The following is a 26310-nucleotide window of genomic DNA, read 5'->3' on the forward strand; positions in this document are numbered from 1 at the left end:
AACACAAACACAAAATGCATGATGGCCTCATTTAATAAACATAATTCGGGTTCCGTGAGAGCATGTATGAGTAAGAATAAGGTTAAACAAAAAAATACAATACAAAATAGAGCAGAGTCAAAAGTCAAACCAACGGGATGTGACTATGCAATAAATAACGGTAAATGGACGTACCCGTTGAACGCCTCAGCTATACTCCTTTAGATGTTAAAGTGATCTACGCTGATAATAAACACACATACAGACAGACACACAGTAAATCAGACTTTACCCCCCCCTATGTATTGTTCCAACAATCTGTAATAGCAGAGTTGGTTTGTGTACTTTAAGGTTTTATATGCAAGACCGACCGCCTTTGTCAGCATCAAGATGTACTAACATACAGCACAGGAACCAGCCCTGCCATCTTCCCATCTCTTCCTGGTCGTTTCTTCTTCACCTGTACAGCTGAACATATTAGCAAACCAAACACAGGCAACAGACTAAAAGGAGAAATTTTAGCCAATTGAGAAATGGTATTTGAGATAGTTTAGATCTTATATTATAATTTTCTTGAGAGAAATTCACCAACTTGCGTCATACTTACATAAAACCAGCCATCTACTTCGTCCTCAATTTCAAGTTCTTCACCAGCCGTGAGATTTAGCTGCAGAAACACAAAGCTTTAAATGTTATTCACATGCTAAAAAAACAAATAAAATTTAAAACACCTCCAAGAAAGTGCAATGTAGATATGAAAACAGAGAATTTAGCCACTGCTTAGTATTCCGTGATTAACTGACTCAAACTTGAGCTCAAGTTCAAAATAGACGAAATTATACTCATTCACCTCATCATCGCCACCAGCAGTGAAGTCATAAAGTGCCGACCCAAACTGTGGATTGCTTGAAGAGGGCCGTCTTTCTTCAAAACTTTGGGAACCAGAGCCAGCTAAGGGATTTTCGAAGGACTCGTATCTTTGATGATCAGGTGATGAATATGGAGGAGGTTCTTCCCTTATCTGCAAGAAATCCTTCATTAGATTCTTTTTCACTTTTTAACCAATTAAAATTTTGATAAAGAGGTTCAGAATATTGACCGGGGAACCAGGAGCCTCATATGCACTATATCTACTTCCACTTTGCCTTTCCTGCATAGTCAATTCAAAAGTGTCATATCTTGTCCAAGCATATTTAAAGGCAGGAACCAATGCAAGTGTGGCACTTTATGACATAGTATCCTTTTGTAAAAAAAAAGAACATAATTAATTTCCTTAACCGGAAGAGAAATAACATGTAGACAATATTTTGGTCAATGTAAGCAGGGTATAAAAACTAAGATGCAGAAATTTTGACAGGATTCTGGAAATTACTGTTAAGGAAAGGCAGGCTCAAATGCCAACACAACAATTAGTTGGCGGAAGCAAATTGATGGATATTTTTCCATACCTTGGATTGTGAGGAGACATTTGAAGATGGTTTTGAACTGAACAACGATGGATAATTCATTCCCCCAAAGTGGGAGGATATGGATGTCTCAACGGATCCAATTGAATCTGGGGATGAAGACCCAGATGATCTGGCATCATATTCCTGCAGAAGGGAACCCATATTTAACAAAAGTTGCCGACCATGAAGGATTTAAGAGCCCAAGGTAACACGCAATCAGAACTACAAACCTCCATTTCTGTTGTTTCCAAGAGAGTCTTTGCCCACATATCATCGTAACTCATAGAAGGTCTGGAAATAATGTTCTCTTCCTCAACATCAGGGGCATCGGTACCAGCACCAGCTAGAAATTCATTGACCTAATGTGCAACAAATACAGAAAGAACGAACCAAACATTAGTATAACAAGAAGAAAGTTAGTTCCACTGAGGGCTTGACAGATACATCCCAGACAAAGACGTTTGAGAAGGCTTTTAGCTTTATAAGGATTGTTAGATTGGTTCTCTATTCCCACAGATAAAGCTCTCCATCCCCCAACCCCTTCTGCAAATACTCGACCAAATATAAGATATCACTATCCATATCAGCATTTCCAGGGTTCAGATTACAGCATTTCGAACAAATGACAAGAAAAGGACCTACTGAAAAATACTAACCCTGCAAACATCTTTTTTTCTGAATAGATAACGTAGTTCTCTTAAAAATCCTTACACCATTACAGCATCATATTTGCACATATTACTGAAGAACTAATCAATAAAATTTACCAAAAGAATATGGTTGGTAGTAGGGTTGATTGATTCTTACCCTGTTCATGGCAGGTGCACCATCATCGCCAAGATTTGCAGCCCAAAAGTTAACAAGGTCATCATCAAGATCATCTGGCTCAGCAGACTTGGTTTTGGTAGTTTCATAAATAAGATCAGAAACCCTTGATTTGGAAGTTTCATACATAAGGTCAGAGATCCCTGTGGCAACGGCAGGATCATTGAGGCCCGTTGATGCACTTATGTTATGCCGAGTACGATAGATGTCAATGAGTTTAGCACTGTTGCAATTGTAAAATCAAATCAAATGAGAAAAAGTGAGATCGACTTTTTCTCCCAAACGAGTCTTATGCCAATAAGATGAAAAAGTACAGACAGGAAAGGAGGAAATATAACTGTGTCAAATGACATCTGCTTATTGCGAATTAATCCAAGTAGAGTTGCGAATTAATCCAAGTAGAGTGAGAATGACAACTGATGGCACAAAGAAAAGATTCATCCACTTCCAACACATGATGATGATGATGATCATCACCATCATCATCATCATCATCATCACCATTATTATTATTATATGACACTGACATCAGTATGGTAAAAATAACATTATGACAACATCATTAAAGTAACTTATCTTAGGGATTACAGAATTTATTTACTGAAAGATGCTTGACCTTAAATTCTCAAGAACATCTTGAACTATTTTGTAGGAAATAGTAGATACTTGAACATTCAGTCTGATACACTAAATTTCATTTCCTTGTGGGTGAAAAAGAAGTCAATGTAGTTGCCCTTAAAGTTTTCGACGGTCTTTAAATGCATTGTTCCATAGTTCTTATTTGTAAATTGAATTTTAATAATATAAGATTGATCTTTCAGATGAAAAATTAAAATTCAAGATCATCAGCTGCAAAGTGAAGCAGAGCATGAAAAAAAGCAAGTACCTTGTTGGCCCTAAAGGTAGATATTTTGCTCTTGGAACATAACAAAAGAGTGAGACAAGATCTAACAGCCTCTCATGAGTCTCATAGAGCTTTTTTAGTTCCTCATCTGTCCATTCCTTTTTGGCATTGTCATGATTGCGCATCTCCCTGAACATTCAAGAGCAGAAATAAAATTTAGAATTATTTTTTTATCAAAATAGTCGAAGCTGAAGGAGTAACGAATTTTTATTTCCTTACTTTATGAGTTCATCTTGTGCACTATACATTTCATCTAGGACTTTCAACATAGGACTTATTAAAGATCCAAGGCCTGTTCCACTTGCTCCCTGATCTTCACCATTACTAGTATGCATATCTGAAAACTGAGACTGTACACCACCTTGAGCCAAAGTATGCAAAAATTCATAGATCTGTAGCCTATAAGGCTCACCAGATCTAATTGCCATTGTTGTAAGAGCTTGAGCGGCAATGATACGAATCTGGAACAACCAATCAGCAAAAGCAAAAAAACAGAAATGGTTACCGTAGGATTACTTTGTATGGATTTTGATGATGACAACAACCAAGACATGCCAAATGAAAAACAAGGTCTAAAATACACACCTCCCAGCTACCACTGAAAGCACACCTTTGGAGTCGAGTCAGAGCACCAGCTAGTGTAGGATTACGTGAGCTGGCAGCAGCAACCATTTTGTCTGCATCCAACATCATTAATGCAGTGCCAGGTGGGGTTGCGGACTCCCAAGCATACTCAGAAGCAGCATAATTTGCATTTTCTCCAAGGAACCAAACCTACATGTAGCCCAGGTTAGCAACCCACATATTGGCTGATATTAGACAAATGTACGAACATGAAATTGCAAGATGATATAAATGGAGAGTATGACTTACTGCTGCTTGAACCAATCTCTGCAAAGCAAGCGCTGACTTTGGATCAGATGCAGATACCTTATCAATTGAGGTCAGTCCCGAGATTGAGCCAGGTTGAGGGGGTGGCAGATCCAGAACTATTGTTACAGCTTCCAGAGCTGTGTGTTTTCCATCAGGTCCAGCTCCAACCAAACAAGTCTAAGAAACATAAAAGTTTAAGGCGAGGAAGTGAAGATAAAGATTAAGCAGCAACAACAACAATAAGCTACACTTACTTTCCACAGAAGTTGAAGCACATCAGCATCAATCTTTCCTGGAACTTTAGTAGCAAATACTCTAGCAATCTCAAGAAGAGTGACTGCCATATCTGGTGTAGCCTAATAAGCAATAAAAGAGCAAGGGGAGGTAAGACCACAGCACATGCATATTCTTGAGTACAATGAGAATGCAAGTGCCAACTACATGATTCATGATTCAACTCATCAAACCATAAACGAGAAAAAATAAAGTGACAAAAAGGATTAACTGTATGATTCTCACATCCTGAATACCTTGAAACGAGCATGCAATGTGAGCAATATATCGTTCAATAAAGTTGCTGGCCAAGATGGATCAGACAGTTCTGATGCAATGATGGACTCCAGTTCATCGAAAGAATCATGTGGACTTTGCATCCATATCAGCGCTTTAATCACCATTGCACGCACATAAACACATTCACATGCAACAGTTGTTCGAACAACCTCCATTAGTGAAGCCAACAAACTTGCAACTGTATCCTTCGAACCCATCCCACTAGATATTGAGGGAACTCTACGAATACCTAGCAGCAATAGATGGAAACAGAAAAGGGAGAAAAAGAATCAACCAATCATCCAGCCATATCTTAAATGTACAAAGTAAAATTGATGAAGTATACATGCTTCAATGCATTAATACGTAGTGCAGATTCCTTCTTTAAAATGAAAAGTCTGTCGCATAGCACAAAATGAGTCATGCATAAAAACAGCATCAGTGTCTCCAGCAGGGACATAGGTTGGCCATAAATTTGATCATGATGTTTTGCAAATGACTGGTCGATATTAAATCACAACAAAATATCACAGTCAACTAGCTAACATACCACGGGAAACATCTTATAAGCATTATATGCATACACTTTGAACGGACATTGTAACCAGTGTTGTGACCAATAACAGGAAATCATTATCAGTACCTTCAGATGGCGCTGTTGGATTTATATCTGGATCGTATGAGTCATTTTTTTCAGAAAAAGTATTAACTTCAGCTGCTTCGTCAATATCCTGTAAACCTAATGCAAAAGCAGCAGCACGACTTTTTCCCATCTCCTGTACAACCCTTGCCGCTGCATGTAATACAGGCCGTGAGAAACTTCGGAAAGAACTCTCCAACCTGTAAAAAAACAGCAAAAAGACAAAGTAATGCTCAAAGCACATCCTGAGATCACCCTCTAAATGTCATCTGATAATATACCCACGCATACAAACATGTAATCAGTTTCTGCACATTTAAATGCATGCAAGCATTGGAAGAAGTAAAAGAGAGGACTATGACCTGCGCATGACAAGTTTGATTAGTGGTTGTGGGCGCCTTATCTTTGAAGATTTATCTTTGGAGGCTTTTGGCGGAACTGCATCTTTTTCTTCAGAACTCAAGTCCTTTACAGAAGGTGAATCTGGAAGCTTGAGAATTTCTCTACTCAAACGATACCAGCCAGCAGCTCTTTCCTCACTCCTATATTGAGCGAGAAAGGGCAAAATCAAAAGTATAAAATTAAAAAAAAAAACAAAATACACATTTATCATCTAAAGTAGAGTTAATCATCAGCAGTGGCAATTTTTGAAAACTGCAAATGTATTCATGTCTACCTCTCCATATGATCAAATTTACCCAGTACACAGAGTATAGCCTCAAAACAAACTCTTTCACTGGGATCCAACAGAAGTTGATAGAGAACAGAATTAAACTGAGACTTGACATCTGGACGTTCTGCGCTCACAAAAAATTAAACCACATTTGAGTTTTATCTGAAATCACACTCATGTTTCTCTGAACATTGTGACACTTATCTAAAACTGCAGAACAAAGGTATGAATTTAAAATATCCAAAATAAGTACCGTCTAATGCTCGAGCTCTGGATACTGTATGGCACAACTTAGCAAGTGCAATTCTAGCGAGGACGTCATGCAAATGGAGAACATCCTGCAGGGCCCCTGATTTATAGAAATTCTGATAAAGATAATGATAAAAGGAAATTCAATACGGATTTCACGCAAAAGGACAGAAGCTATGGAATGTTGGCCATACCACCAGGTTGCACGTGCTTTCCTGCAAGCACCAAAACATAAAGATGAAAATATAATCTAAAATCTACAACTGAAGCAAAGAAAAACAATTAAATGCCAATAGTGTATCCTAGCCTAGGACAAGTTCTGTAAATGTGAAAACATGTTACACATTGAGGGGCTTGTGGCAAATTTGGTCATTTATTTAAGAGTTTGCAATCATTTCGCTCGTAGATGAGTCTTGGTTGAACACAGACATTTGAATAAATTATAGAGAAAGTGAGAAGCTGATAGTAGACATGCCCAAGCATGGCCAGCCTCATGGATCCTGTTTGGCGGTCCACATGAAACATGGCTGCTATAAGAAGGACCCATGCCTTGATGTCCCAACACATAAAAATCAAATTAAAAAGGTTAGTTGGGAAAGAAACTGTTTTCCCAGCAGAAGACTATCCTGTGTAGAAATGAAAGAGAAATGATTTTGATATTTATTTTGAACTCATAATCCATAAACATGCATCTTTAGATTAATCCAAATAAGATTCTAATCATGTACTGTCACACATCAAAACAAAGTAAACTTTTAGAAGATTCTATGAAAATTTAAAGTGTCACATTACCTAATGCCATGGCTACTGCATAGGGATCTTTTGTGGCCAACTCGGATAGAATTTCCAAAGAATGCCTCACTGCTACAGGATCAGAGAACAAAACACTGCAGTATATGAAATGACTTTCAGATTGGTGTCCGAAGATGCGAAAAACTAATATTCAATCACAAGAGCTATTACAAGATGATAGTCTGCCACGTAAAATACATGAATGACGGGGATTAAGCTAAATAATGAAGATAGCAGAAAGCTTCACCAATCTGAATCAGGATAAAGATGAACCAAATACCAGCAAATTTAATAGCCTAACAAGGTATAGGCACATCATCTAATATGCCAGCATTGCATGAATCTGCATAATTAAAGCATCAGCAAGAGGAAGTGAGCTAACCCTTGTACAGCACGGTGAAGAAATGCAGGATTTCCTGGATCTAAAGGGAGTCTTCTCAAAGCACTTAAGGCTGCATATTGCAAATTGCCCCGGATGATAGACTGATAAATTACCATCCACATGAAGGTAAGAAAAGACCAATCAATCACTTAAATAGTCATGAAGACACCAAAGAGAATTAGAACATAGGAAAACACAGTCAACTTTATTAACGAGCAAGGAGACCTAACAAGTGAGACATTCAGTTCTCATCTAATTGCTCCTGCATTGGACAACTGAAAGCGAGACATTAATTTCTTACCTAATGACTTCTTCTAGGATAATTGTTATGAGTTACAATGAGAAGATAAAATAAAATAGGTTGGGGGAGTATGAAGATCTCTTTCATCTTTGTTAAAAACCATGTCGACAAGAAAAAAATATAATGTGCTAAGATAAGATTACCTCCTTATCACCTCCCTTTGTTCCAAATATGCCCTTCTTACGCTTCTGTGGTTCAGCAACCTGGCAGTCAAAATGTTTGCGTTAATATGCAGAAATTAATGTTTTACAATAAATTCCATGATACTTATTGGAAAGATAACAGAACTAAGCTCATTTAATATCAGCAAATAGTTGTTCCAGCAAAAGAAATCATGTTGATTGCGATAATTCATTTCATTTTAACTGTTGGGAAAAAGAATAATGAGTACAAAAGTATCAAATAACAGCCACCTTGCAAAACAATGTTAGATAGTATTCAATTAAATCAGCCCCTGGTTTACTCTTAATCATCATTCCAATGTTGCCGTCCACTAGGTTTGAATAAGATTTTATCGACGTCAACACAGAAACTCTTTAACCAGAAAAGTAAATTGAATCGCAGATGGTTTCAAAGGTACGAATCAAGAAACAGAGGAGTAGAAATGATCTATTCTTGAGACATATGAATAAATTACCACCACTTTAATGTGATAAAACAGAATTAACTATGCCAGTAAGAAGATTTACAGAACAGCCTACTCAAGCATAATGAAATAGTATGATAATCTGCAATAAGGATGTTATAAAACAGATCCAAATCAGAAATGATACAGACAGGAAACTGAATACGCTATACAGAAAAGAAAAGAAAAACGTAAATTATGACATAAGTAGCAATATACATATACAATCTTAGTAGATAGGAAACAATTTATTACTGAACAAACCTTATCCAGAATGCTGAATACAATCTCGTACAACTTCGACAAAATTTCTAAGTTGCTAGAAGGTGCATATGTAAGAGCCTTTAACGCTTGCAGTCTCCGTGGATGAACTTCAAGAGAAAATAAACAAAAGCAATTAGCAATCTTCAGCTTTAGATAAAAGGCCTACATGAAACTTGAAGATCTGAAAAACAAAGTATGTGATCTCATAATTCTTTCCATTATGGATATTTTAATACTTTCGCAGTTTTCTATCGAAATCTGATGTCATCATAAGTAAACAAAAAAAAAAATTGAACATAAGGTAGAAAAATAACGATTCATCAAACATGTAAATAGGGCTCATTACTCACATTCCACTTCTTCATTTAAAGCCTCTGAACTTAACCGATCTACTACTCGAGGAACAACATCAGCTCTCGTCACACCTCCACCTGCATCTATGTCGGCCAAAGCGTCCCAATTTGGAGTCGGTATCCCACCACCTGGGTTTAAGCCTTGTGAACCAGAATCTGATAGAATTCTTGCCAAGTAGTAATAAACATAACGCAGTACGGTCCTATCCTCACACTGCTGGTCAAGCTAGAGTTTATGAAACAGAAAGAAAAATCAGTCACTTTCCAATAGAAGAAGAAAAATGATCAGTATAGGCAACTTGAAATACTGATCTGAGTTTGAGCTACATTATTTGACTAGCTCAACTTGTCTACAACCCCCAACCAGAAATTCATATAAAACTAAAAACCCTGCTTCCAATGCAATTCCAAATATCCATATTTAACTATAGCCGTTGTGTTAGTTCTATCAACAAGTTCAGAATTCAGAGAAGATTTGCTATGGAAAAGAATACCATCAAGAGTGACGGGGCCAAAGACGGGTCAACAGAGTTGTATACAGCGAGCTTTGGAAATACATGGTGCACCAATTGCCTCTGTGAACTTTTCTACATATATACACCAAGAAAGAAGAAATCATTATAAAAATAATCGATCTGAAAGCAAGAAAGAGATGCATTATTAAATAAAGATGAATTAGAAACGGCTAAATACTTGATCAGACGAGGCTGCTAGCTCATGAATACTCCTCGCGAGTTGAGCATAAGACACGGGCTGCTGTTAACCGGATAAAAAAGAATCATTAAAACATGTGATCGATCACAGTGTACAAGCTCAGTAGCAAAAGAAAACGAGTCTGAGAAATTCAGAATCACTGGGCAAAGTAGATCAAGTAAGAAAACAATTGTAAAATTTCAATTCACGTGCGCAGCTTTTTTAATTCATTAAAACAGGAATATATCGGCTTGTTAGACCTCTAAAAATTGGGAACCCACCACCAAGAGAAAGTACAAACGCAAACACCCTCAAATACTACCTTCTTCCTCTGCTTCTGAGGCATAATGTTGGCTCGGACAGGGTTAAAAGCTGCCTTTGCAGCAGAGATAGTGTCACTCTGGATCTGCATCAGAGTCCCCTTCTTCGACCTCCGCTCCACCGTCATCGGCACCGGCGGCCCAGGCGTCATTATATTTGCCCCCGAATCCATGGGCGGTGCGGCCGTAGTCGACGACGCTGAGGGAGGCTTCGACGACGAACCATCCGACGTTATCAGATCCATGAGCGTCGTTCCCGACGACTCCTGCAAAATCAGAAACAAATAATCAAACATAACATTACAACGATGTAAAAAAACAAATCAATTCCAGATTTAGCTGTTTGATAATAATAATTGAGAAAATCGAAGAGAAAAAGAGAGATCCCAAATATTACCGCCATTCTTCAATGGCTTCGAGGAATTGAAAAAACCTCCGTATATGAGCAGAGGAAAGTGATCGAATTGTTGTTCGAGTGACCCCCCTCTCTCTCTCTCTCTCTCTCTCTCCTCTCTCTACTCTTGCTTTTTTGAACTTTGAAGAAGTTGAAAATTTAACGATGATGTGGTAAAACTGTAGAAGAAAAGTAATGTACTAATTTTCACGTTTCATTAAATTAGGGAAGTCCTGAAACTACTACACACCCATATTCTCAATTCCCAATAGTAAGCAAATATTTCATATCTGACTAGGAAATCATAATCTAAAGCTTCATTTAACTATATATTGAAAAATTTGTCAAAAAAAAAAAAAAACAAAAACTACATAGTGAAGAAAAAACATTTTTAACCATTCCACATACATAAGTACATATATTTTGAAGTAGAAGGGTAAATAAGTTGAGTTCAATGAGTATGATTAACTAGCCCGATCACATTGAGCTCGATCTCATCAAATTTATTAATCTCATCTCGTATTGGAGCCCCTTGAATCTCATATCTTTGAGTTTATTATTTAGTTTTTCTAAACTTATTTCATTAATTTTCGTGACTCGCTTGATTTTCGTATCATTGTTTGATTAGTTGGATATAAGGTTGATAACGATCAGATAGCAATACAGTCCAACGACGAATAAGTAATTAAAGCTTACAAGAACGGCAATGTCCTGAAGCTATATATATATATATATATATATATATAGTTGATCAACAACATAGATAGAACTAAAAGAGGGTTTCACTTTAAATTTAACACAAGAGATACATAAATACACATCAAATCTCCTCTACTACCACTATTCCATCATCTTCAATTAATCCACAAATTTTTCCCCCCGAAAAAGAAAAAAAAAACACGAAACAAGCAGTTACCATAAACTTTCTCCTCCCTTCTTTTTTTTTCTTTGCTATCTGAAGAAAGAAATTAAGCCTGATAGATACATACACAACACTGCTGAAGCCAAAATCAGTTACTCCTTTTTTTGTTCTTTTCTTTTTTCTCGAAATTCCTTACTCTAATTTCTTATATGCCATCAATCGATCAATCTGTAGTCATGGGTTGACTGATGCAGCACCTGAAGCGAGCTTTCCTGACAGTTGTCAAGATCTCATTCTCAGCAGCCTCGAGCATTCTTACAACCTCGGTGAATGAGGGCCTGACATCTGGATTGCCGTCCCAGCAAAGTGTCATGATCTGGCCTAGGACAGGGAGGCAGTCGTTCGGGATTGTTGGCCGAACACCTTTGTTCACTACAGCAAATGCTGCCTGAACGGCAGTCATGTTCTGGAAAGGGAGCATACCTGTGATCAGTTCCCACAGCACAATCCCGAAGCTGTATACATCAACTTTTTGCGTGTAAGGCCTGTGCTGGATCATTTCCCTGCAATGGGCGCAAAGAGTTTTCCATGTGTGAGGTGAAAGTAATATCTGAACCCCTTGTTCAAATGTTTGTTCTAATTATAGAAACAAATCTTCAAGTGAATGAATTATGTAACTACACCAGTTCTTCATCTCTATGGGTTCGATTTGATGAATTAGTATTTTTACAATAGTAGCGTATAAAGTGAAATAATTCAACCTATAAATCTGATTTCTAAATTAGTCTTGTGTCATGACATATCTTAGAGCAACTCCAATGGAAGTATCAAATGGATTATCAAACCCATAAACCACCTTTTTGATATCCCCAAATTAAAAAATTCTACTCCAATGGGAGTATCAAAATGGGTAAGTATTTTGATATTATGTAACAATACATCCTGGAAATTGAGTTATCAAAAAAATAACCACCTAAACATCCAATCACAAAATGACACGTGGCAATTACAAATAAAACCACTAAAAAACTTCCAATTGATTATTAATTTTGATAACGAGTAGATAAACTGTAAATGGATATTAAAATATTATCTTAATTATCAAATGAGTATTTGATAATCCAATTTTGATGTTTAGCATTGGAGTTGCTCTAGCAAGAAGAACCATCTTAACTGTAAAACCTTGTAATAATCTAAATTGGATCTTACTGAGAAGACTCTAGATCGAATAAGAACATTAATTCTGCTATTTTGAAATCTGGTATGGTCCGTATGGACATTCGGGAAGAGAAGACACAAAAATCAACTACTTGCACCGACATTCTTCACACTACCTATTTGTCTGGAAATACTTTTTTGGCTGAAAAAGGAGAGATCCTATTAAAGCAAGACTTTCCATTATTGGAATTGGACTAATCCTCAAACATAGGGAGCAAACAAGTCCAAAACTACGGGTAAACATTGCTACTTTAAAAAAAATATATGACATGAGGCATGTTTTTTTCTTTTCTTTCATGAGAAGCTTAAGCCGAGGCCCACTACATGGAAACATGAGTAAAATCCTAGAAGAAGAAAAATTGAAATCGGAGGAAAGCTTAGTGTCACTCATGAACATGCTACTTGTCCAGAAAAATATAAACTATAGTTTTTCAGCCATTCTTCAAGGAGCAAGTAGAATGATGAACTGTTTTAAGGATACCACACCACACACACCAATAATATATATATTCTATACCAAGCATATTTGATGCATGCGAAAATTGCCAGTACTGCACTGCACTTGAAAACTAATCAATACCACACTTAATTGTGTTCAGAAAAATAATGAGAACGAACTGACGCCACAAAAGAATACAATCATATTGCTCTTCCGTCTGGCATTTGCGGGAACAAAAACCAAAAACTTCAAATATTACAAAGCAACAACTGCATCATAGTATTTCTGAATTTGAGAAATTACCAGGCTCATTGGTCAGACCTGAGAGTTGAAAATTATAAGCATGAAAAGGCATATATAGATATGCAACGGAGATGCAAAACTTCTTTTTCTTTGTGGGTAAGGGAGTTTACTAAGAAGGATATTCTAAAGAACAACTACACATACCAGAGAATGAAAACATGCAGCTTACTATGTTCTTATTAGCAACAAAGAAAGAAAATGTGTACGGAACTATAAAATGATAATGCAAATCAAGGATATACTTAACACATTGGCTTCTTAGAACTTAAAGTTACCCTTAAAAAGAAAATAACTAAATCCCGTGGCCAAGAAAAAGAATTCCACGGTCCTTCAAAATTAGTGTACGTAAGAAAAGAAACCCATTCTATGCACGTGATGAGAGAGAAGGAAGAAGAATAAGATACTTACGGGGCCATCCAACGGTACGTGCCTGTCTCAGGCGTCATACCTTCAGTCTGCACTTCAATACGAGCCACACCGAAATCCGCAATTTTAATGGACTTATCAGCCGAAATTAAAAGATTATCCGACTTCAGATCTCGGTGAATCAAATTCAACCCATGCACGTACTCCATTCCCCTTGCAACATCCAACGCCTGCTTAACAGCCAATTTCAAGGGCACAGAGCGGTTCTGCCTCTTTGTCAAGAACTGACGCACCGAACCCCCCTTCGCATACTCAGTGACAATACACCACACCATAGGTTTACGGCATGCCCCGATAAATCGAACAATATTCGGATGCCTCAGTCTTGCCAGCATCATCACCTCCTGTTGAAACTGCTGCTCCATTAACTGTGCCCTCTCTGCATCATTCTCCGGCTTCTCCAAAAGCTTAATAGCAACATCTTCACCGTTGTAAGTGCCTTTGTAGAGTTTACCGAAAGCTCCCTGAGCAAAAGCGGGGCCCATGTTAAGCTTCCTCAGGTCAATGGTCCACTCATCATAATTACCAAGTCCCTCGGTCGGATATCGAGGGTCCATCAAAGCTTGAGCAAGGGCATCATCACTCAGCCCCTGAGCCACTCTGCCATGATTGACACTAGCAGCTACAGAGTAATTTTTAACACGCTTGAGGCCTTGGTGCCCTAAGATGCGAGTGTGTGAGTCATTCGATCCGACACTACTGTTGTCCACCGACATGGCAACAGAGCCTCCACCATTGCTCATCTGCAAGCTCCCGTAACTATCGACGGACATGTTTGACCCCTCGTTGAGTTTGCGGTAAAAGTTTTGAGAGAAGTCGAAATTGTCATGGCTACTGTTTAGGTCTATGATTCCAGTGAATTTTGGAGCCTCCAACATTTTCTTGTTTTCAATCGAGAAAGTAACCACAGCACCGAACCTTGAGAAATTATTCTATACCTTCTGCATCAGCATTTCAAAGCTCAACCTCTGTATCCAAAATCCTATAAGAAAGAATGAAACAAAAAATGTTAACTAACACTGAAGTTTCTTCTACACATTTTCCTAAAAGAAATGTTAGGTGTCGACAAAGGAGCTGCACAATTAACATCCTCAAAATCAAACAAATCAAGCATGACTTATAATCTTTTCATGGAGAAAGTTTAAGGGCTTTCCTCTAAAGTACATTTGCATTCAATATAAAAAAATAGATTTGCATAAAACGTCTGCCAACATATTCTACACAACGTTACCCAGCCATCATAAACCTAATCAGACTTATTGAGCTTGAAATGAAATTTCCATGGAGACAAGTTGAAAGTGAAACGATCCAGTCCTTAATCGCTTCAGTTGACTGTAATCATAGTCAACACAAGTCGTTTCACCATCAAAACCTTCATATGCCAAACCATTTTCACAATCACAACACACACACACACACACACACACACACACACACACACAATAGATAGAAAGCCATCTAAAATTCTCGCCGTCAAACCCCCATAAAATCACATGCCAGAAACCAAAAAATAAATAGAATTACAGGCCTCTAAATAGGTCAACATTTTAGTGATCCGAATGCGAAATTGAGAAGAAAAAAAAAATAACACAAAAAAAAAAAACCTCGATCAGGATGGATTTGGCTTGACTTTGCTTTTTCGATGGCTTCGGACAACCCCGATAGAAACTCAGCAGCGAGAATAAGCGAAATTACGACTCAGCCCCTACTCACAAACCTTCAGCTTCTACGGCGCAAACACGCAAAGGTGAGCGAAAGCAACAAAGGCTCAAGGGAGAGAGAGTTCTAGAGAGAGAAAGTAGCAGCAGAGAGAGAGAGAGATGAATTGAGAGAGGGGAAAATCAAATGAAAAATGAATGGAAAATGGGAAGTGTGTGCATAATAGAGAGAGCTCTCTAGTCTTCGTCTCCTTTTCATTTCCTTTTTTTTTTAATAATTATTTTAATTAAGGAAATTACCCTGTGTGGCCGCTCGTACACGTAGTATGCGTGCTGATTATGGGACCCACAGAATTGGCTCACTGTAAGCCGTCCGATGTGATGAAATGTTTGGATGTGGGCCCCAGGGAGACTGCTTAGCTAATTGGTAATTACTCGGACCACGCGGCGGTCAATAGTCTAAGGCTGATGGTGGGTCCTGACAGTATGGTCAATTTGACTATCTCTGGAGAAGAAATGAGATACAACTAACGTTGCCTGAAGTACATCATCTAGAAGCTTATGTCTGTGGTGTTTGTGAATAAAAATTGAAAAATATTACTGGAAAATTTTAAAAAAAATAATAATAAATTTGGAACTTAATTGGATTTTTTTTAATTCAAAAATTACAAAAAATTCACAAGTAAAACAACATCCAGTTAATTTTAATCTTTATTAATTAATAAAAGTACAAATTATATGATTTGTTTTTTTGGGCTTTTCTTTGTGGACTTGGTCAACCAATTCATTTTTGGGCTTCAATTGACCTTGGATCCAATAATTTTTGGGCTCTCCATTGACCTTAGGTCCAGCCCAGTCTAAGTGATAATCAACCTAAATTAATCTATAGTCCTATTTATTAAAATACATATACAATATATAAACTATTATGTAATTGGAATCCAAAAAAACATTGGACAAATCAAAAATCGGAATATAGGGAATCATAATGAAGATATTTATTCCAAAGTCGAGAAAAATCGGATTGGAAGTGGCGGAATTCACAATTTTTGTTTCGATTTGCACCCTTAATTGTGAGAAATATTTGGAATAGTCGTTTCGTTTTAGTAGTTTATATGTTTAGTAAATGTAGTAAAAATCAACTTTAAATAGGTGAATCGCATTTTGCACGTCATAAATGAACATTGATTGGCGTTTGCACCTTGAAATACACATCTCGTTCTAGAATGCATGTTACATCTATTTTTCAGGAGATTTTAACCATAAAATTACGATATTTTAACTTTTGAAGAAATTTTTATTTTCGAAGATTGTGTACGATAACCTTCCCAATTCCGATGATCAACTATTTGTATGTATCACGTTAGTAACATCGTTTTTATTTATTTATAACGATCAACTCCTATTTGATGATTTTTTTTTAATTAGCAAAATTTTGGAAATACTTAAAGTAGCTAAAAGCAACAAATATTTGATATATTTTGGTCAAAGAATGAATCTAATTAAAACATTTAAATGTGTCCAAGACCTAAATAATCCAATAATTGTAAAACTGGTGACGTGGAAATAAAGATGTAGACAACTCTACTTTGAATTCTTATCGTACACCAAAAATGGTTGGTATAGGAGAATTTGCCAACCTAACAAATTAAAAAAGAGCGTGAAAGTCATCATCACCACTAGCGTAGGATTAACGCAGAGAGAGAATCTCCTGTGGGCCCGCCATTTATTTATTCTTTCCTTAATTTTACTAAATTGTTTTGCCAAATAGGCCTATTAATATTTTAAGTGCACCTTAATTTGACTTAACGGGGAGAATATCTGAATTTGTAACGCCGTCAACTAGGGAAAAATGCCAGCCATTCTTGACTTGTGGCTCGGCTTAGTCACACGAGCCACGCAATGGCTACTTTCTAGATAAAAAATTTTAATAGTAATTATGGGCCTAAATTGGACAAAAACTTCCTAATTTTCCATACAATAATTTCTAAATTTGAAATTGTATTTTTCATTTTAATTTTCAATGTTTTGGATCATTGAATCGACGATTTGATTTAAATTTCTAAAAATAATTTCGAACTTTCAATTTTATGTCCCAAAAAATCAGACTAATATTATTAATATTATTTTATATATTAATAATATTAGTCTGATTTTCGGGGACATAAAATTCAAATTTTGAAATTTATTTTTTTAGAAATTTAAATCAAATCGTCGATTCAATGATCCAAAACATTGAAAATTAAAATGAAAAATGCAATTTCAAATTTAGAAATTATATATTTAATAAAAATATATAGAATTGTGATTTATACAGATTCCCATCCGAAATTTCAATGTCAATTTCGGAACGAGTATTTTAGATTTTTAGTTTCACTTTTATAAATATTCATTTTATTGTTTTGAATTCTTTTAGAATTAAATTGAAATTAAAATGTCACTCCCATTTTATTTTTATTTTTTAAATTAATATCCGCCCTATTTTCACTATAAAATAATAGTTAGCAACTAGGCTTGGGAAGCCAGCCGCCGACAGCGAAGCCACTTTCATAATGAAGCATACGCGGCGGCACGTTGTTGCTTAATCGTGCTCACACCGTAAAACGGTACTCCTGTATCACACACCATAAAAACCCTACAACAGCCGCTAAATACCATCCGTTATCGACGGGGTCTCAACATTTTCTCTCTCTATAAAGTCTGTCTCTCTCCTCTTGTTCTTCTGCATAATCTTTTATTTACTCGTCGTGTTTTCTGATTGAAGCTAGAGCACGTTCAAAAATGGTGAGTCTCCGTCTTCCTGTTTATTTTATTCTCCTGCTTTCCTTCATCATTCGATTTTGATTTTTGTTGCTTTCGATGCGATTGATCTGATTTTTTTGTTTTTAATTGTGTTTTGATTTTTGTTTGATCAGCAGTTAAATTTAGTTTACTCGTTTCAACTGATCCGTAATTGACTCGGTTTCATTTCTATGCTGCTGTTTGCTGTTGATTTTCTGTACTGAGTATCTGAAAATTTTGAACCGAGTTATTTCCCCATTTTTTTTTTCCAATTATTGTCCGCAGAACAATTAAGCTAAAATGTGCGGTATGTGATTACTGTTTCATATTTAACATGAATTTTCTGATTCGAAGACTATTCTTCGATTTTTTAAGTTTTTTCAACCATGTTGTTCAACAACTTTAAGCAATGATTTCGATTCAATTATTGATCATGATTAGCTTCGCAACTAGATGAGATTTCGAATTCGAATATTGATCAGGAATTGGCTTTAAGATTTTTCATATCTTTTTCTGTGTGTGTGTGTTCGTACGCACATGAACTGTTCGATGATATTCCTAAAAGTCGATTAGTTTGTAGGTGAGTGCTAGAAGAATGTAAGGGTATGTTTTACTTAATGCGAATCATGTTACATGATTTGATAAGCTGTTTAATCCATGTTTCTTTGATTGCTATCATTTCGGTTTGGGGTTCTCTGTTTTGATTGTTTCGTGGCAGTAGAACTTTTCGCTCTGTTATTCGAATGAAATCTTATGATCCTATATGTATGTAGGCAAATGCAGCATCCGGGATGGCTGTGCATGATGATTGCAAGCTGAGGTTCTTGGAACTCAAGGCAAAAAGGAGTCACCGCTTCATTGTCTTTAAGATAGAAGAGAAACAGAAGCAGGTGATTGTTGAGAAAGTCGGGGAGCCAAACGAAAGCTATGAGGACTTCACTGCTAGCCTTCCTGCTGATGAATGTCGCTACACTGTCTACGATTTCGACTTTGTCACTGCAGAGAATTGCCAGAAAAGCAAGATTTTCTTCATTGCTTGGTATTATGACCATCATTTTACAGCTAGTATTTCCATTATTTGACCTCTTATGCCATTCGTGCATACTAATCGAAAATGGTTTATTTGCTTGTTTGTGTTTTTGCCATTTAAGGTCTCCCGATACTGCACGGATCAGAAACAAGATGATTTACGCTAGCTCAAAGGACAGATTCAAGAGGGAGCTCGACGGAATTCAAGTTGAATTGCAAGCAACTGATCCAACTGAAATGGGGCTTGATGTTATTAAGAGCCGTGCGTACTAAGTGATGAAATTTGAGCCTATAGTTTATGGGATGGTAAAACTTGGGGGGTTTGAGTAGTCACCCAAGTACTTCCAATACTTATTATATCTTTAATGAAATCTATGCGTACTTGGTATATTATGATGTTATTTGTTACTCTATATATTCTATTCACTGGATGTTTCGGTTGTATTTTGATATCTACAAGCTGATATATGTAACAACAATGTGGTCGGGGTTAACGCTCTTAAACCCGTTTCGGTTATATGGACACGTTTTACCCCTGGTTTTTGTTTGGAAGTGCAATATAACATGCTGACTTTCGTTGCTTGTTTGTATATGACTATTTTCCTCAGCTAGCTGAAGTTTAATGCTCTTGTTAGCTTAACAGTGGATTGCAATATATTTTGGAAAAATAGTTAAAAGAACGATTAGATCTATAACTGATTTGAATTTTGATTTAAGTAATGATTCAGAGAGATTGTAGCATGGAATGAACATCGATCCGTACAACGGGCGCAAACGAATGCTGCAATGTAAAATATCTTAATAATCTGTCTCAAATCAAAACAAAACTAGGTTTAGGCAAACTCAAAGCAAGCAAATTTCAAGATTTTGCATTAATTAAATTTTGACTGAAATCCCAAAGCGTCTTGGCCAAACCTTCGTCTTTTGCAAGTTTCCCCGGCTTGTACTCATTGCAGTCAACATAATACCTCCCCGATATACCCTTCAAGCTCGGGTGGAGTGCAGCATAGCAAGTTGTCGCTGCCCCCTGAAGATCGGGAAAAAAAAAACAGAGTAAATAGCTGCAATTGAGAACAACCTTAATTATCATGGGTATTTTTTTTTATCTACTCTTGGTTTTATTCTGTCTGGTCCAAGAATATGTTTAAAGATTGTTTACCTGAGGAACATTCTTCCATAGCAAGCATGTGGCCACCCCCAAGAATTCTGCAACAGATTCTTGATCAGTGCAAGAGAACAGACGAAAAACTCGGGTGATATATTATATATACTTACTTATCAGGTTGTCAGAATGCTTGTAGAGATTTGTCTTTATCAGTCCTGGATGCACTGAGTTCACAGTTATATTAGCTCCCTCAATCTGCAAAACCATCCACACAAAATGTTTGACAGTGATTCAAAATCTACTATTACTAGTACATTTACTTTGAAACAAAGAGCACAATGCATGCAGAAAACGATACCTGCAGGCGCCTAGAGAGCTCATTGGCATGCAATAAGTTGGCTAATTTTGACTGTCCGTACGCTTTCTTGTCTTGATAACTGCGGATAGTCGAGAAATGTATAAGAGAAAATAATCAAATAAAATTAGGATTTACTTGATCATTTACATTAAAATAAGCTATACCTGCTTTGATCGTTTATATGTTCAAACTGGATCCCTTTTTCATAAGTGTGGAGGTGTGCCACCGAGGTTAAATTCAAGATTCTGCCCTCAATGCCGCTAGATTTTGCTGTATCTTTCATCTTCTCAAGGAGAAGGTTAGTCAAGTAGAAGTGACCTATCAAGAAACATTAAGACAAAGCAATAAAACAAAACACACAAAATTAAGGAAATTTCAAATTGTACGAGAAAATGAACGAAAAATACAAGTAAAAAAGTGCAATTTATACCAAGATGATTCGTTGCAAATTGCATCTCAATACCATCTTCAGAGAGCTGGTAAGGACAAAACATGATTCCGGCATTGTTTCTGAAAAAAACCCAACAAAAACTGCAATTTTAGTAAATATTAAAAATCAAACTATATATATCCACGTTTTAAAAATAAGATTACATTAAGATGTTGAGAGGGAGATTAAGAGCAATGAAGCTATCAGCAAAGGCCTTGACTGATTTAAGGGAAGCGAGATCGAGTTTCAGGACATCGATTCGTGCATTTTCGTTGCCTTTAAGAATCATCTGTTTCGCTTCATTTGCAGCTTCGATGTTTCTTGCCCCAATAACAACATGCACTTTTCTTAGCGCCAATACTCTTGCTGTCTCCACTCCAATTCCACTTGCACCACCTACAAATCAAATCAAATCAAACAATTGGGATATATATATATATATATATATATATATATATATATATATATATATATATATATATATATATATATATATATATATATATTATATATTCCTATTTAATTTTTATTATGCAGATTCAGTTATATATTTTCAATGAAATAAAAGATTGAAATATATAATTAACAATAAAATAATTTATCGCATAATGGGTGGTGGTTGATTATTGATTGCTTGTGGTTGATTGTTCAACTATTCGAAATTAATGGGGGTATCAATTAAAGTCGATAACATGGCTGCATTAATTGAATATTTTTTTCTAAGTATTTTCTGAATCTGGTCATGGATAGACCCATGTTCAATTGACCGGTTAATCGGGTCAACTGTCCATGGATCCGAACCCGGCCCGGCCCAGCAACATAAGCAAAGCATCAATTACTGGCTGGTTAAGCTGAACCAGTCCTGAGTAGATTTCTAGTCCAACTTTAAACCAGAACTACTTGGTAGATTTCCAGTTTAAAAATGTAAAAAATTAAAAAATAAATAAAAATACTAGTAATTAAATAGAAGAGAACAGAGGCAAAAAAGGCAACAAACACACATATTTATGTGTCTCTGTGTGTGTTTTTTGTACAGGTGCGCAGGACCAATCAATCAAATCTGATATCAGTAAAATTGCAGACTGCAAAGAAGAAGAACAACACACACACACACACACAAAAAAAAAAAACAAAAAAAATCCAGATACTTCTGCATGCATAGATAGATACATTATACACAAATACGAGTACAATTAATAATAAACATTGATCATAAAAAAAATCAACAGAATAGAAAGAAATGATGAAACCTGTAATAATGGCAGTAAAATTGGAAGCATCAATTCCATGAGTAACCTGTTCAGCAGTTGAAGCTGATCCAAAACCACTGGGCCCTGCTATTCCTGTGATCAATCTCAACATTTTTCCCCCTGCTGAGTTTTTCTCTGCCCAAAAAAAAATGGCAAACTGATTTCTCGATCTCTTCAAAAGCTGCACTGAGAAATGAAAACAGAAATGGAGTGAGAGAGAGAGAGAGAGAGGAGTTTTAAAATGCCCAAATTTAAAACTAGTGAGAGGTGAGAGAATACATGAGATGGCGGAAAATGAAATTAATTGCACAAGTGATAAGAAGAAAAGAGAATAAAGCCAGTAGAATGCGTGACTTGATTTTAAATTAAATTAAATAAATGAGTTAAATAAAATTTGGTCCAAGAGGACGTATTGGGCATTTAATGAAAGTTGGTGAGGGCCTGTAAATAATTATTAACTTTCAACCGTCTTAGATAAATAGGAATATGATGATGATTTGGATGAATTGAAATAATCAGAAAGCAAGAGCGCACATTAAATGCATGAGCATGAAATTCTTGGTGACCACCACCAACATATAAAAAATGTATCGTATTCAAGAACATAATACATATTCATCGATTCTGAAATGTTAAATGTCATTTGCATTTTGACTTCGGACGAGATTTTGATTATTTTATAGTTCGATGTTGGCAAAAAGAACATGAAATGTGGTTCTTTGTATTAGCTTTCTAATTTAACCCGTGACAGCTAATTTGGCTGACAGATGACAAAATTATACATAAATGAGTTACGTTTTTTATTTTAGATAAGTCAAGTAATCTTCAATAATTTTATGGGAAGTGTTCATTGATTCATGAATAACTTTATCATCCGATATCCAGTCTCGGTGATTCAAGTTGGATTAGAAATCTAACTCAAACAACTACAAATTTTATCTTTTGAGTTTTGCCTAATTCAAAAAGGTCGAAATAAGGTTTGCAATTGAAGCGATACTATTAAAACTGAAATAACATTTATCACATCCATAATCAATTTTATTCAATACTTATTTTAAACTAAATAAAATAACTGAAAGATTTTATAATGGGCTTGAGCCCACAATCGGTAATGGCTACGGTAGTTATTATACTGTCTAAATTAATTGGGCTGCTAGCCTGAATTAATTGTTCGTTAGTAAAGGGGCTTTGAGTATTTTCACTAAGAAAGGGCTTCGCGGAAAAAGGCGCAAGCCCGAACAACTTTTTTGAAAGAAAAACAAAAAAAAATTGATGAAAAACAGGGGGAGAAAATACAGAAATAAATAGTGGGGGGAAAAAAATAACCTGCGATGAGTGAATAGTGATGAATAAAGAAGACAGGCAAAAGGTAACAAATCTGCGGTTAAGTTTCTGGCGAAAAAAATTACGGCGCTGGAGAAATTGAGAAGTGGGGAAGAGATTACAGAGTTGGAGTGAAGTTTTGGGAGAGAGAAACGTGTGACGTCATTTCTTTTTATCTAAATAAAATAATATATATGATAATTTATTAATTAATTAAAATTCCGATCCATAAATACTTTTATTCTGAATCAATTTTTATATATATAATATTGGAATAAATATATTTATATTAATTGTCGCCGTGGATATTTATATTATTTTTTTCATCCCATAGCACCCCCCATTCAGTCAGTCGCCTGCAGCCGTAGTAATCCACCTCGATCGGCAATCTTCCGTTTGTGCTGTACGTTATTCTTCCAATTGTCCAGATCCGACCCGATCCGGATCCGGAATCCGTTTTCCGGTATTGTATGGCGGCGTCGCGTCGTCTCCGGGAGCTCCAATCGCAATCGGGGAACAAGATCTGCGTCGACTGCACCCAGAAAAACCCCCAATGGGCATCCGTATCATACGGCATCTTCATGTGCCTCGAATGCTCCGGCAAACACCGCGGACTCGGCGTCCACATCTCCTTCGTCCGATCCGTAACCATGGATTCATGGTCCGAGATCCAGCTTAAGAAGATGGAGAACGGAGGCAACGAAAAATTCAATAATTTCATTTCTCAGTACGGAATCCCCAAGGAAACCGACATTGTCGCCAAGTACAACACGAACGCCGCCTCCGTTTATCGCGATCGCGTGCAGGCGCTTTCGGAGGGCAAACCCTGGCGCGATCCGCCGGTGGTGAAAGAAGCCTCGAAGAAGCCGAATAGCAGCGTTGAAAGCAGTTACAATAGTCGCGGTAGTAAGCCGCCCTTGAGTGGCAGGAATGGTAATTCTGGGAATGATTCGGGGTGGGATAGTTGGGATAGTTTCGAAGATGGAGGGAATAGTGGGGGTAACAATATTAGGAGGAATAATTCGGCCGGAGATTTTAGGAGCTCCGGTAGTGGCGGCGGTGTGCCGTCACGGTCAAAGTCAACGCAGGATATTTATTCACGGGCGCAGTTGGAGTCATCTGCAGCTAATAAGGAAGATTTCTTCGCTAGGAAGATGGCTGAAAATGATTCCAGGCCAGATGGTGTTCCTCCTTCGCAAGGTGGGAAGTATGTTGGATTTGGATCGAGTCCGGGACCAGCAGCCCCGAGGAAGAACAATGCTGATGGAGATGTTCTTTCAGTTGTTAGTCAGGTGGAGTTGTGTGCATATTTTCTGTTTTTGCATTCGGTGGTGTTTGTTTGATGTGGTAATAATAGCTGATGTCGTTTCGTGCAGGGATTTGGTATGTTGTCATTGGCAGCTGCATCTGCTGCAAATGTTGTTCAAGCTGGAACGAAGGAGATCACGTCTAAGGTAGTTTCAGTTTCGTGTTTATTTACGTATACTTTGATTGAAAAATTCAACTGACTTCGACTAATGGCCAATGATAATTTTTCTTTTTGTTTATCTGTGTGTGTAAAGTTGGTGTTTTGTCTATGCTCTCCATGTTTATTTTCTTGTCTTCATAGCATGTCGATTATATTCAGAGCTTTTAACCTGCACCAAAAGCACATGTCGACATAGTACATACTAAAAAGCTCAGGAATTCATTGAATTTGTGACAACTTGGGCATAAAATAGGTTACACAACCTGAGATTTGAAAGAAACTTAAATTCAGTTCGGTCTCACTTTTCTCTCATATTGTGATTGAAACGTAAGACATTACGAATTCTTTGAAATAATATTTGTATCTCTTCGCTCCAAAAAACGGAGTGAATACAGTTCGTCAGAAGTGATGTACGATACAAATTTATCTATCTTGTACAGGTAAGAGAGGGGGGCTATGAGGAAACAGTCAGTGTTGTAACTGCAAAGACATCAGAGATAGGGCAGAAGACATGGGGGCTTATGAAAGGGGTAATGGCTTTGGCCTCCCAGAAAGTGGAGGAGTTCACAAAAGAAGGCTCTGGCCCACAACGGAACGAAAACGACAGCACCGGATATTATCAAGAATTCGGACACGACTCGAAAGGATGGAATTCTTCAACTGGAGCACAATCCTCATCCACTCGTCAGTCTAACTCTGTTAGCTCTAGTGCGTGGGATGATTGGGATGTCAAAGACAGCAGAAAAGAAGATTCGTCGAAGGGGGCCCCAGCCCCCCCCTCAAAAGGGGATGAAAGCTGGACAGGCTGGGATGATGGTAAAGACGATGGGTATGATAGTTTCTATCATAGTGCACCTGATAAGAACTCGGTTGGTTATAATGGAAAATCGGATGACAGCAAGTGGACTGGGGGTGGGTTTCTTTGAGGTAAGTACTCATATCTCATTCTTGATGCTGCATCCTTTTTTTTTTTTTTTAAACTTTTTCTTCCTTTACATTTTTGCTTCGGATAAAACCCAACACAATACGATGATGGGTTTGTGTGACATAGGGTCTATAAATGTAAAATATCGTGTACTGGACCTGCGAAATACCGATCGAACGATAGGGATTGCTTGTTTGTGTTGTACTGACCTTTGCTTTTCCCATTTCAAATTTTAATTTAGACTGCCTTCGGATTGCAATTAGTTTTGTTGTTTTTTATGTTCTATTTTTCTGTATCTTCATTGTGATTACGTGAACTACAATGGAATCTATATATCCCCCTTTATATGTTGGTCATCGTTTCTTGTACGCTATACAAGTAGATATCATTGAGAATCGAAATGGATCTTTCTTATTCCGTTTTTCCCCTAGCTATGATTGATTGGCTTGTTTTGGGATTTTATTTGAT

General features: G+C 36.9%; 5 protein-coding genes across 6 annotated transcripts; 2 read left to right on the plus strand and 3 right to left on the minus strand.

Annotated features, from left to right (window-relative positions):
• Positions 1 to 12: 12 nt before the first annotated feature.
• Positions 13 to 10852, minus strand: LOC105970014 (SH3 domain-containing protein). Of its 2 annotated transcripts, XM_012994794.2 has the most exons (28): positions 10271 to 10654; positions 9876 to 10139; positions 9554 to 9616; positions 9355 to 9447; positions 8858 to 9086; positions 8508 to 8614; positions 7762 to 7821; positions 7318 to 7418; positions 6936 to 7030; positions 6338 to 6358; positions 6148 to 6243; positions 5898 to 6018; positions 5584 to 5763; positions 5225 to 5421; positions 4560 to 4831; positions 4284 to 4385; positions 4030 to 4206; positions 3742 to 3930; positions 3376 to 3617; positions 3139 to 3285; positions 2235 to 2475; positions 1658 to 1786; positions 1428 to 1571; positions 1079 to 1129; positions 830 to 1000; positions 587 to 646; positions 325 to 439; positions 13 to 222 (listed from the first exon to the last, which is right to left on the minus strand). In XM_012994794.2, the coding sequence occupies exons 1-27, from the start codon at positions 10274 to 10276 to the stop codon at positions 365 to 367; spliced, it is 3633 nt and encodes a 1210-aa protein (XP_012850248.2). In that variant the 5' UTR covers positions 10277 to 10654; the 3' UTR covers positions 13 to 222; positions 325 to 364. The 2 variants fall into 2 exon arrangements, with proteins under 2 accessions (XP_012850248.2, XP_012850247.2); XM_012994793.2 differs by having other exon boundaries at positions 13 to 439; positions 10271 to 10852.
• A 179-nt stretch (positions 10853 to 11031) lies between these two features.
• LOC105970016 (serine/threonine-protein kinase STY13) lies at positions 11032 to 15461 on the minus strand. The gene is made up of 3 exons (XM_012994796.2): positions 15120 to 15461; positions 13498 to 14497; positions 11032 to 11692 (listed from the first exon to the last, which is right to left on the minus strand). The coding sequence occupies exons 2-3, from the start codon at positions 14391 to 14393 to the stop codon at positions 11353 to 11355; spliced, it is 1236 nt and encodes a 411-aa protein (XP_012850250.2). The 5' UTR covers positions 14394 to 14497; positions 15120 to 15461; the 3' UTR covers positions 11032 to 11352.
• A 2235-nt stretch (positions 15462 to 17696) lies between these two features.
• On the plus strand, positions 17697 to 19526 carry LOC105970050 (actin-depolymerizing factor 1). The gene is made up of 3 exons (XM_012994827.2): positions 17697 to 17957; positions 18728 to 18993; positions 19106 to 19526. Exons 1-3 carry the CDS (start codon positions 17955 to 17957, stop codon positions 19254 to 19256), a joined length of 420 nt encoding a protein of 139 aa, XP_012850281.1. The 5' UTR covers positions 17697 to 17954; the 3' UTR covers positions 19257 to 19526.
• Positions 19527 to 19666: 140 nt separating this feature from the next.
• LOC105970049 (short-chain dehydrogenase TIC 32 B, chloroplastic) lies at positions 19667 to 22497 on the minus strand. Its single transcript, XM_088826923.1, has 9 exons — positions 22406 to 22497; positions 22127 to 22312; positions 21041 to 21272; positions 20877 to 20956; positions 20611 to 20764; positions 20447 to 20525; positions 20259 to 20343; positions 20143 to 20189; positions 19667 to 20010 (listed from the first exon to the last, which is right to left on the minus strand). The coding sequence occupies exons 2-9, from the start codon at positions 22236 to 22238 to the stop codon at positions 19843 to 19845; spliced, it is 957 nt and encodes a 318-aa protein (XP_088683049.1). The 5' UTR covers positions 22239 to 22312; positions 22406 to 22497; the 3' UTR covers positions 19667 to 19842.
• Positions 22498 to 23572: 1075 nt separating this feature from the next.
• Positions 23573 to 26198, plus strand: LOC105970048 (putative ADP-ribosylation factor GTPase-activating protein AGD6). The gene is made up of 3 exons (XM_012994825.2): positions 23573 to 24741; positions 24826 to 24903; positions 25358 to 26198. Exons 1-3 carry the CDS (start codon positions 23920 to 23922, stop codon positions 25841 to 25843), a joined length of 1386 nt encoding a protein of 461 aa, XP_012850279.2. The 5' UTR covers positions 23573 to 23919; the 3' UTR covers positions 25844 to 26198.
• Positions 26199 to 26310: the final 112 nt, after the last annotated feature.

Source organism: Erythranthe guttata, chromosome 12 (genome assembly GCF_056151865.1).
Source record: "Erythranthe guttata isolate IM_541 chromosome 12, IM_541, whole genome shotgun sequence".
In the NCBI taxonomy this organism is placed as follows: domain Eukaryota; kingdom Viridiplantae; phylum Streptophyta; class Magnoliopsida; order Lamiales; family Phrymaceae; genus Erythranthe; species Erythranthe guttata.

What these genes read in the sequence shown, in the direction of transcription:
- LOC105970050 (XM_012994827.2), top strand. An exon ending in AAGATTTTCTTCATTGCTTG is followed by an intron (nt 18,994 to 19,105) that starts GTATTATGACCA and finishes TTGCCATTTAAG; the next exon opens with GTCTCCCGATACTGCACGGA.
- LOC105970016 (XM_012994796.2), bottom strand. Translation starts at nt 14,393, where the DNA reads ATGTTGGAGGCTCCAAAATTCACTGGAATCATAGACCTAAACAGTAGC. An exon ending in ACGTACCGTTGGATGGCCCC is followed by an intron (nt 11,693 to 13,497) that starts GTAAGTATCTTA and finishes CGCCCATTGCAG; the next exon opens with GGAAATGATCCAGCACAGGC.
- LOC105970049 (XM_088826923.1), bottom strand. Translation starts at nt 22,238, where the DNA reads ATGTTGAGATTGATCACAGGAATAGCAGGGCCCAGTGGTTTTGGATCA. An exon ending in CTCCCTCTCAACATCTTAAT is followed by an intron (nt 20,957 to 21,040) that starts GTAATCTTATTT and finishes GGTTTTTTTCAG; the next exon opens with AAACAATGCCGGAATCATGT. An exon ending in CATATAAACGATCAAAGCAG is followed by an intron (nt 20,526 to 20,610) that starts GTATAGCTTATT and finishes GACTATCCGCAG; the next exon opens with TTATCAAGACAAGAAAGCGT.
- LOC105970014 (XM_012994793.2), bottom strand. An exon ending in TGCTTCAACTTCTGTGGAAA is followed by an intron (nt 4,207 to 4,283) that starts GTAAGTGTAGCT and finishes TATGTTTCTTAG; the next exon opens with ACTTGTTTGGTTGGAGCTGG. An exon ending in TGGAAACAACAGAAATGGAG is followed by an intron (nt 1,572 to 1,657) that starts GTTTGTAGTTCT and finishes TCCCTTCTGCAG; the next exon opens with GAATATGATGCCAGATCATC.
- LOC105970048 (XM_012994825.2), top strand. Translation starts at nt 23,920, where the DNA reads ATGGCGGCGTCGCGTCGTCTCCGGGAGCTCCAATCGCAATCGGGGAAC. An exon ending in TTCTTTCAGTTGTTAGTCAG is followed by an intron (nt 24,742 to 24,825) that starts GTGGAGTTGTGT and finishes CGTTTCGTGCAG; the next exon opens with GGATTTGGTATGTTGTCATT. An exon ending in CGAAGGAGATCACGTCTAAG is followed by an intron (nt 24,904 to 25,357) that starts GTAGTTTCAGTT and finishes TATCTTGTACAG; the next exon opens with GTAAGAGAGGGGGGCTATGA.